This window comes from Zeus faber (genome assembly GCF_960531495.2).
Source record: "Zeus faber genome assembly, chromosome: 1".
NCBI lineage: Eukaryota > Metazoa > Chordata > Actinopteri > Zeiformes > Zeidae > Zeus > Zeus faber.
In genome coordinates this window covers 54,159,602-54,170,354 of record NC_137193.1, presented here as the reverse complement: position 1 = coordinate 54,170,354, position 10,753 = coordinate 54,159,602, and the positions used below count along the sequence as shown (strand labels likewise).

Below are 10,753 nucleotides of genomic sequence, written 5' to 3'. Positions count from 1 at the left end.
AAATAAAGATAACTGGTGTAATGGAAATCCAGTAATTGATCACATGTCTTTCTTAAGGCCCAAATCTATTGATGGGATCACATTCCTTATTAATGTTACAAGCCTTACACATAGCGGGAAAGCCATGAGATGCTCCTGTTTTCCTTCGAGGGTTTGTGTGTAACTTTTATATAAACAAGACATGTTTGTAATCGTCTCATGTTGGCAATTTATCAAACATAAAGGTAACCTCTCCATATTCATTATTATCGTGAAACGCGTAAATGTTAAATAAGATACATTAAATTTTGTATTGACTTGACTATTCATTTATTATATTTGTTTTATACACTTTTGTCTTAAGTGACCATAATGTATGCTGCTGCAAATTATACCACATGGTTATTTATAAGTTTATTCTGCAAAAAGCACGCAGTAACAGAAAAGTGACCTATGATCTATGACCCTTGACTGGAGGAACAAGAAGGAAATGGCCTGTGGCATGAAACCAGCCTACTGAGCGTACTTCACTCCGTCATCATCATGGATGAATGATTTTGGTAGAGCTTTTTCAGATTATAAATCATGTGGTTTCGAGGCAGCTGGCATTTCAACCTACTCCTTTGGTATTTGGAGTTGTATCTTGAGGTCAACCACAGGGTCTAGATAATGCCCAGAAAATGCTTGGTGTGTGTAAGGACGTCCACAAAACATTAACCTTTTTATAATAACATAATATAATAATAATTTAATTCTGCCACCAGTTGCTGAAATGGGATGACGCTGTCGCACCGATTAGGCAGAAGCCTTTGGTTCCTTCTCGGGTCCAAGCGATATAACGTTTTCGGGTTTGAGTCGGACGCACCACGGGGCCGCAACTTCAGCGGTGGCGCTACGTCCGTCGGTGCGGCTCTATGATTGGTCAGTGTTGACATGAGCATGGTGCTGATTGGCTCGCCAACGAACCGGGGGAACCAGTACAGTGACACCTAGTGGTCTGCGGGTGTTGTAGCAGCCACATCACCCGGAGTAGCTGTGGCGCAATGGCTCGTTGATTTTTGAGATTTCAATCTCATTCTGTGCCCAATAAACACATGTGAAATGGCCTTGTGTTTTCATTTTGTTCTTCTGATATTTGTGTATAATGATTAAAGCGCGACAACAACTGCACACTATGCATATAATTGCTAATAATTGTTTCCGTGAAAGCAAACAGTGTGAAGGCCATATAAACCATCATCAACTAACGCATATATTTGCTGCTTTACTTGTGATGATGATGCTGATCGTGTTTAGTATTCAATCCCAGTGGAGAGTGTGGTTGTTAAATGACGGGAGAAAGCGTCGTCATTGTGGACTGAACGTGAAACGGGAAAGGACAAGCACATTTTGGCAATGTGCGACGGGGCGAAGGGGATCGTACAATTGTATTCATTTACAGGTTTTTATTGAGAAGGGCTGAGACAAGACAGGCTTGCGGGTCCAAAATGGATCCCTCTCTCCGCACGTCGACTAAACGTCCTCTGATTTGAATGATCGCTTATAATTACCTGAGCGCCAACGTCGAGGTGCGCTGCCTTCACGGGACAGCGCTCAGACGCCCAATTCAAAACTTAAAAAAAAAACCAAAAACCCCACCGAACCACTTCCGGTGGGTCACGTCGCGTTCTGACGCCACGACCACGTGACAATACGTCGTAATTCGGCGCGCGTGAAACGTGCGCCGCGGAGTCCGCCCCGCCCCGCCCCGCCCCGCCGGGCCACGCCCACCCCCAGCCCCGCCCCTCAACAAGGAAACCGGAAGCCCCAGATTTGTGCGCTTGACATCTGAGGCGCAGTGAGGGTCCTCACCTGGAAAGAGGAACAGTGACACGGTCGTGACAAATTGTCCTCGTTATCCCCGCGTTCACAGCCGAGTTACGTTCGGAAACGGGATATTTTGTTGTTGTTGTGCCGTGCGACGGTAGAACGGAGAAGAAAACATGGGCTGCTTCTACTCAAAGAAATCCAGGCGAAAAGCGCACGGGAAGGAGGAGCGGACTCCGACCGCGACGACCGTCGAAACCGCCGCGACGGGCAACGCGCTGCCTCTGGGGAACAACGCGGAGGAAGCGCCGAAGCTGTACAGCTGGGACAAGCGAGACAAGGTATCCGCAAGTACATTTAGCTGGTTTTGCATAGCGGTCAGAAATGACTGGAGTCCGCTTTGCGTTTGTGGGGTTTTTTTTTGCTCCGGAGCTTATTAACGGATTAACTCCACCACATAACAACACGTAACCACTCAAGAGCTGAAGCGAAGCTGACCCCGCGCCCCCTTCAAGGCCGGCTCGGAAATGGAAGAACCGCTCTCAAGACCCCGATTAATCTCAACCAATCATCAACGTGTAGGGTGAATTTGATGCTGCTGTACTAGAAAAACGGGGTATGTGTTGATACTTATGTTGACCAGTTATTTTTTTGTGTGTGAATCATTTCACACTTTTAGCTACGAAGAATAGCGCCCTAATATTTTGCCAACTGTCAGGGGCTAAGTGTCAGTACAGTTTCTGGTTGGCTGAGGGTATGAATATAGACGTTTCATATAGATAAGTCGTTCTTGGCATGGTAGTGAACTTCCTGTGGTCTGCTTAAAAGAACTGCGCGCATTACAGTAATATTTGTTTCCGTTGTTTTCACAGGTTGATCCGAAGGATTACATGCTTACCGGGCTCAAAGACGCAACAGTCGGTCGCCTGCCTGGCAAACTGAATGGACAGCAGTTTATCATTCAAGAGTGTGAGAATTGCAACATCTATATACTGGACCATGCCGCAACCATCACCATCGATGACTGCGTTAATTGCCGCATCGTTTTGGGACCCGTGAAAGGCAGCGTCTTCTTTAGGGACTGTAAGGACATCAAATGTGTCGTCGCATGCCAGCAGTTTCGCACGCGCGACTGCAAGAAGATGGACGTGTTCTTATGCTGTGCCACTCAGCCCATTATTGAGTCGTCGACGGGGATGAAATTTGGCTGCTTCCAATACTACTACCCCGAGTTGGCCTTCCACTTCAAAGATGCTGGGCTCAGTATATTCAACAATAATTGGAGCAACATCCACGATTTCACTCCTGTCTCTGGAGAGAACAACTGGAGCTTGTTGTCGGAGACGGCAGCCGTTGAAGACCATGTGCCGGCCCCAGGCGCAGAGTCTGAGTTCGTGTCTGTGCGGATCTTCACTGATGTTGCTCACAGTATTGTGCCTTTGACGAAGGGAGGAAGGCGGAAGGACAGTGAGGAGTCCTGCCTTTTTGTTTTCTTTGCTGGGGACTATACAGCTGCAAATGCCCGTAAACTTATTGATGAGGTAAGAAGAACAGGGGTGGGGGGTGATGAAACTTCAGCTGATCATGAATCACTTTCTTATGACGCATAAAAAAAATCTACGGCCATCGCAAAGTATTTTTCATTTAAACCCAAAAGAAAAATCTCTCACTATCTCACACTGACTATACAAATACCCTAAGAAAACAGTACTCAGGTAAAAGTCCCGTAACCAGCACCCTATTCATGTCAAATAACTAATATTAAATGTGCTTGGATAGCAAAAGTAATAGCACTTACCTCTATCTATTACAATGTATTATGGACCAAAATGTGATTAACCTAATGAAATAAACCAATTTGTTTTTAGTGTGTTGCTCACCAGCTTTAACAATATAATATTCGTGATCCAATGAGAATAAACAACCTGTTACCAACAACATGAAGTTGAATCCTTATAGTCATTGAATGTTAAAAAAAAGACATAAAAAAAAAAAAAGAGTGATTTTATTAATACATTTGTTAATTTATTAATGAATCAATCAATTCATTAAATAACAGGTGATGGATTTTTTTTTTATCCACATGAAGTACTACAAAATCCTTTCCGTGTAAAGTGGTCTCAGACTACCCTGATTTATTAGCTAAAGTCAATACTTGCTTAGTAGAGCTATTGTGAGAGTTAAACAAATATTTGTTGCTTGGTATGACTATGATATTTTTGCTGAAGTTGGTGACTCTAAAGTCAGTTTGTCATGTTCCTTTTTTTTTGCTGAAGTTGGTGACTCTAAAGTCGGTTTGTCATGTTCCTTTTTTCACTCTAATTTACACAGGCAATCGGCAAAGGTTTTGTGTTGATCCAAACGAAGGAAGTCGCTATGCGACCAGAGGACATAAAGAGAGTTTTTCAGAACAACGCTGAGGATCTCATTGAGTGGATAACTAAAGGTCAGCCCAATCATCTTGGGTATTGAATTAAATCTACTTTTCCATGTGAGGCTGAGTGAATGTGTCCCAGCCCTAAAGTTTATTTTTTTTAAAGTTTGACAAATACATGTCTTATTCCATAAGGCCCAGTCACTGCTCTTGAGCTGAACGGGGATGGAGTTGTGGAAGCCTGCAAGAGCATTGCAAGTGACTTATTCCGTGGAACCAAGGTAACAACAACTCAGTTTTTTTTTTCTTCTAGATGATGTTTTATTATCCATCTTGAGAAATTCAGTAATTTGCCACCTAAAATTCGAAAGATCAAAAAAGCGGACATACAGATCCTTATCAGAATCAGAATCAGAATCAGAAATACTTTAATAATCCCAGGGGGAAATTACTTTTAATCTTATACATATACGTAGCAACTCAGTTCTAAGAACGATGAAGTTCCTTAGTTTCCTGTATTGCGGACGCAAAAAATGGGACGGTTCCTCCAAAAGTTCTTTTAACTATGAAACGGTTCCTGTGGTGCGAGAAGTAAGTCAATTTAGACCCTGGTTTCTGCAGTGGAAATGCGTTTTCGCACCGCAGGAACTTTTTCATAGTTGTAAGAACTGCTTGTTGAGGGACTTATTTTTAGCTTCTACTCCAGGGCAGGGACTTACCGGCACACAAGGAACCTTCAGTGCCATTAGTGCATGGTGGTCCAGACGTTAATGCACGGTCCCTCGGACTGAGGACAGTCCGCCCGGTCCAGTCGCATCGCTCTGGGTGCGAACCAGCCCACGTACAATCAGTAGTAATAAAGAAAATCACCAATAAAAATAAAAAACAATAAAAAAGTGTTTTTTATTGTAGATGTATTTATTTCATAGAGTTTATTTTCCGACGTTAATTGAATGAAACAAAATAGTCCCTGTGCGGTCTCCCGATACATGCCTGTGCCTTACGGAAGTCGGAACAAACTTTTAAATTACGTCTCGTAGATATGATATGAGTGAAGATTCAGCAACTGGACTGCTTATTTCTCGCCTCAAATTTGTTCAGAAACTTATTTTAGGGGACTGATTAGGTGAAATAAGCGAAAGATACGTAGTAAAAACACGGAACTCACGCTGAATCCCCAATGGCCTACGTCACTTCAGCGTCACTTAAGAGTTCCACGGCAGTGCAAACGCAACCAGAAAAAAACCCTTGAAGGTATCTAGTTCTCAATCTTCATAGATCCCCTCAGGGAGTCCCCACAAGTGTTTGGTGCGAAAAGACGTTGAGCTGAGTGGCTTGTCAGGAGCTTGTAGCTGCAGCTGCAAAGAAAGTCCCAGCTATCTGCTCTATTTCAACATGAAGTGCAGCATATCGTTTGAATTTCAGTTTAAGAGGGGAACATGAGCTATACATGGCCTTTTTATATTCAAGTGTTAATCTGTACATCTGTCAATGTATTAAGAAATATTATACAATTGATTTGGAATACTCACAAAATTAGATTAGAACATTAATACAGTAGACAATTTGGGACCGGTTCCAAATCAGACACTGATCTGGACACTTTCTTGACACTGCTCTCTATATGCATGACAAGCAGCAGTGACCATCCCCAGGCTGGTGACTGGGTGCCCAGAGTACAGATAGGAAGTACATTTACTCTGATTTCAAATATCTTATGCAGATCCAAATGTCCCTTCTTTTTTTGCAGGTGTTTGTTTCTGAAAACAAAAATACATCATCACGAGATGTGGATAATTTCTTCAACTTTGCTGACATGCAGATGGGCTTGTGATTAAGATACATCAATAGAAATTGCACATCCGTTTTTGAATCACTTTCTCTGAACTCCAAAACTGCAGAAATGATTGAATAGGGTAATGTTTGATTATTTGCTTAAAAACTAGGAAAACTGTTGGATATTATTAGTTCCCAGATTTTACTCAATGCTTGATAAGGGAAATAATAACTTTTTTTTATCAATAATCATAGATAATGGGTCATATAAGGATAGGGATATAGAGATTAAAGGAATAGTTCTGATTTTATTTTACGTTTTTTATCCCAGTTTTATGCTCACCCCTTGTGTGGTGTGGAGGTGGGTTTAATTCCTGCAATAGTCCAGTCTTTTGTCCATCCTGGATGCACAGCTCTATACTCCCATTAGGAGTTCAGTGCAAGTATGGGGGGCACGTCCACAATCTGTGTTCAGTGCAAGAACTACACACATTTCAGACAAAAATTACATGATGCCACAGCAGTCTGAATTTGCAAATTCGAGAAATCCATTAAAAAAAAAAAAAAAAATATATATATATATATATATATATATATATATATATTCTTTTTTTTATTTTTATTTTTATTTTTTGTTTGTTTTTTATGTTAATGTTTGCTGGCACTATTTACATTGCTGCGCTACAGTGTTTTTAACACTGTTACAAAGAAATGGTTAAACTGCCAAATTGGAGCCATGTGTCCAGCATGGAGAAATGTTGGACTGCTGTGGGAATGACAACTACATATGTACTACATGAGCGGTTAGTATAAAACATGGTTAAATGCCCTAAATCCTGAACTGTTCCTTTTACGAGTTCTATTCGACAAACACGACTAAACCTTTTCCTGTAAACCACTGTCAAGCTAGATATTACTAGTGCTGTGAATATTTTCAATGAATGTATTTGAGTCGTATTGCTTCTATCTTATGTCTGAATGTAGATTTTGCTGTAAAATACTTGTGAATTTTTTTAAATTTTATTTCATTGTTGAAAGAATTTATTTCAGTAATAAATGTGAACATGGGTACACTTGAGGGGTAACTTATTTAGTACCCCCTAATCAAAGGTTTGGACTATGTTCAAACAGCAATTTCCAAATATGTAGCCATGTGAACAAATCACACACACAAAGTGGTGGCTCGCAGCCTGTTTTTATTTCTATTCTTTTAGCGCATTTATTACATTATCACTCACATATTTTGTCAACAAACTGATACAGGTTATACTAATAATGAAATAAACACATTATTCCTAATGACCTACAGGTCTGCAGCACTCGCAGAGCTCCCCCGACAAGCAGAGAAACTAATTGCGTTGCCTTAGTTAGTTATTAGTTGACATCGATTTGTGTTGCCTGCAAAAAGAAAAAACACACCCAGGGATTTGCTGCATCACAGGAACTTAAACTCATCTGGTGGAACTGGGTGTTAAGGTGGTTTCAGAAACGTGTGTTACAGTGAATCTATTTTTATACAGATTTAAAAAGAATGAATTGAAGAGAAAATTTGGTAGATTGTTGAGTTTGTCTGAAGAGGCAGAGTCCGCTGCGTTGCCGCTGGTAGTTGCTGTGCGTACACAGCGTCCACTGGAAGAATTGGTCCGAGACAGTTGGAGCAGGGCAGCCTCCTGTCATACTGCTGTAATCTCTGCCCCTGAGGGTCCAAACACTCAGACTCTCATTTTTTTTTCAAATACAATATCTCTTGGACTCACACAACACATTCCAGCACATACTATGATTTCATTTCCTTCTGTCATTGTTCAAATTCAGTCGTCTTCCCATTTATTTTCATCTTCTTCAGACGTGACATCTGTGTATTTTAGGAAATTGGTCATTTAGTGAAATAACATCCTCTGCATCAATGAGCTCAAAATTATTTCTTTGAGGTGTACCAACCTTCTGGAGTGTATGAGATGACTCACTGACCTGAACTTCTACCGACTTGCATGTGTCCATAGAAAGAAAAGACAGATTTTCAAGAGCAAGCGAAGTGTTGCTCAAAGAGGAGTTACAGAGTATGCTTTCGTCAATGTTCTTAGTAATGTCATTGTGTGTCAAGACCACTGGTAATGGGTCTGGGCGACCAAAATCGTGCTTTAAACCTCCATCGCTGTCGTTCTGGTTTCCTTCGGTGTCTATTTCATTTTCACTGCTAATGTAATATTGGACAGCAGGCTGCTGGCTGCTACTGCTGGTCGGGTTCTGTGATGAAGGCCCTGAGGCTGTTGCATTTGCCTTTTGCAGATTACCACGGGCCCCTGCACGGCTTTTCTTAGATGGTGAGGCTTTCGTTGTTATCTTTCTGAACACTGTATTACACATGAACCTCTCAAAGCGCTCTGCATAGAAGCCTGGCCGGTGAACTGAAACAGTATCTCCATCATGAAGCATAGCTTTCCAAGAGTGCTCAAGCTTCTTGACGCATATATATGATTGCAAAATGTCAATAATGCCAATGTACACCAGAAGCCGCTCTCCTTGAGTGTTTTGCGCTGGGATGCCGCCCAGTTGGTCCTCTGTGTTGAGGGATCTCATACGCCCTGTCACTCCTTGGATGGCTTCTATAGCAGTACTGTACAAGTGCTTCTGTCCCTGTGGCCTCCTTTGGTCCAAAGCCCCTGCCACATCACTGGCCTGATTCTGACAGGCCAGGTCCACGTTGTGGATACCTACGAGAAGGCTGTAGTCTATGATTTTGAAGCTCTGCAACAGCAGGCAGTCTCTGTGTATAGTCTTGTTGAGGGCATTGTACTTATCGGTATCAAGGAGCACTCCATCGGGCATGTCCTGTATGAAATCCAGGTCTTTGTATGTGGGAATGGCTTTGCCTCTCTCGTTGGCTGAGGCTTGGCGCTTGTAGGTGGAGCCCTTTAGGTCATACTTAAGGTGCATCTGGACAGCACGAGGGAGCAGATTGTTCATGACTACAATGCGGATGTTTTTACCCATTGCTTGTACACAGTAGAGTCCATAGAACTTTGGTAATAAAGTTCGCTTGTTCTGATTCAGGTTCATGAAGTAGCCAGGAAGCAATTTCTGCAGGAACTCGGCCTCCTTGTGCTGCACTGTCTTAATAATGAATTCATCATCGCTGGAGACGTAGAACAGAGATCCACTGGCTCCAGAGTTCCATAGCTCAATCAGAGGCTCATTACACAGCGAGTACAGGTAGTCGCCGGGTTGGATGCCAAACATGTCCCTAAAGTAGCGAAAGGCTACGGGAGCATATGTCTTGAACCTGAAGTTACTATAGTGGTGTGGTGATGTTAGGTTACTTCCTGCCTTGGGGAAGGAAATGCTTTCCACGACTTCAAAGTCCTGCATTAGAACATCTCTCTCTGGTTTCTGGCTTAAGCTACCCACTGTGTGGGAGATACCAAACTGGATAGCTCCTTTCAGGGCTGAAGAAGTTGTCTTTTTGTATGTGGTCTCTCCAGTGGGATCAATTCCACGATGGCCAATAATTTGGCTCATGGTCTGGGAGGAACTTGGACCCTCTGAAGAAGTAACTTTCTGGGCTCCCATTAGTTTACCAATTGAGCCCCGCGCCCCTGACGGTTCTGCCCCAGCTGAAGCCATTCTGAGACGCCCCACGGCCGGCTTGGTTCAGGATTAGTCCCCGCCTTGGCTGATCCTAGGCATCAAACTTTGTGTGTGTTGACTAGGTGATAAACTAATGTTGCTGCATTCATTTTTGTTTACGTTCCCCAAAACACTTTTCTTCCTTTCGCCAGTGCTATACAGTCCCAAATAGGGGAGATATGGAGCATGTAAGGGTCTGGCTGGCCATTACTGGCATTAATCACAGGGTTTATTAAAGCAGACTGAAGAAGATACCTTCTTTATAATGTGTGTGTGCCGCCTTCCTCGGCGTGAACTGACAGGAGTTCCCCTAAACACTCAGCTTGATGGGGAGAGTTGTGATGTCACAAAGACATCACATTATAATGCCCCGCAGGTTCTGCAGCTACCTTACAGTAATTTACCTTACAGGCAGTACCAGACTCTGACTGCTATGGCACTGGCCTTCACCAAGTCACAATCTTACTTGTGGCTTTTCTTTCTTACTATTGTGGCAACCCGGGGGAATTGAGAAATATTCACAGTTAGATAGCCCACTCAGAGATAGTTGACAGGATAAATAATTGTGTATTTTACTAAAAACTGAGGGAAAGGGGAGAGGATTGAACTACAACTAAGGGATTTTGTCTTTAGGTTAGTAGTATAGCCTCATACTGTGGCTGTTCTACAATCCTCCTGTAGGGCAGAGCAGAGAGCCATCATTACAGTCTCAGTAGGGACCCTGCTTAGCCCCAATTGTCACAAAGGGTGGTTGTTTCCTTAGGGGGGGAGTCACAGTATTCCACCACATCCAACATTGTTCCAAGGTTCTCGTAGGATATTGCTCATAAAGCAGACTCGTGAAACATTGTATTACCGGCCGCCTGGTGGAAATCCAGGTGGTGTGGGTTGCTTGGAATTCTGTCCTGCACTGACGCTTACCTTGTGTGGAGATTGGCTGAGGAAATATCTGCTCTAATTACCTGATGGTGTGCAGGTAGCTTCCCTCTATCAGTGACCGCACATACACACACACACACACATCAATAACGGAAACATCTTCAACCTGTCTATTAATGTACATCCTGTCGAAAATGCAAGTATATCTGAAACAGACCAAATGCTTAGTTTTGTGGTTTGTTTATATTGTTAGCGAAATACATATTTGGAAATAGCTGTTTGAACATAGTCCAAACTTTCTTTGGGGGGAAA

The 10,753-nt window shown here is 42.6% G+C and overlaps 2 protein-coding genes across 2 annotated transcripts; one reads left to right on the top strand and one right to left on the bottom strand.

Annotated features, from left to right (window-relative positions):
• Nucleotides 1-1,870: 1,870 nt before the first annotated feature.
• Nucleotides 1,871-6,390, top strand: rp2 (RP2 activator of ARL3 GTPase). The gene is made up of 5 exons (XM_080014550.1): nt 1,871-2,126; nt 2,658-3,326; nt 4,117-4,231; nt 4,355-4,440; nt 5,910-6,390. The coding sequence occupies exons 1-5, from the start codon at nt 1,962-1,964 to the stop codon at nt 5,991-5,993; spliced, it is 1,119 nt and encodes a 372-aa protein (XP_079870676.1). The 5' UTR covers nt 1,871-1,961; the 3' UTR covers nt 5,994-6,390.
• Nucleotides 6,391-7,370: 980 nt separating this feature from the next.
• On the bottom strand, nt 7,371-9,660 carry LOC307228081 (phosphatidylinositol 4-phosphate 5-kinase type-1 alpha-like; the record flags this gene model as incomplete). Its single annotated transcript, XM_079997593.1, has 2 exons — nt 8,230-9,660; nt 7,371-7,399 (listed from the first exon to the last, which is right to left on the bottom strand). The coding sequence occupies exons 1-2, from the start codon at nt 9,557-9,559 to the stop codon at nt 7,371-7,373; spliced, it is 1,359 nt and encodes a 452-aa protein (XP_079853719.1). The 5' UTR covers nt 9,560-9,660.
• Nucleotides 9,661-10,753: the final 1,093 nt, after the last annotated feature.

Coding starts and splice junctions, on each gene's coding strand:
- rp2 (XM_080014550.1), top strand. CDS start 1,962: ATGGGCTGCTTCTACTCAAAGAAATCCAGGCGAAAAGCGCACGGGAAG. Junction 4,232..4,354: donor CATTGAGTGGATAACTAAAG/GTCAGCCCAATC, acceptor TTATTCCATAAG/GCCCAGTCACTGCTCTTGAG. Junction 4,441..5,909: donor ACTTATTCCGTGGAACCAAG/GTAACAACAACT, acceptor CTTTTTTTGCAG/GTGTTTGTTTCTGAAAACAA.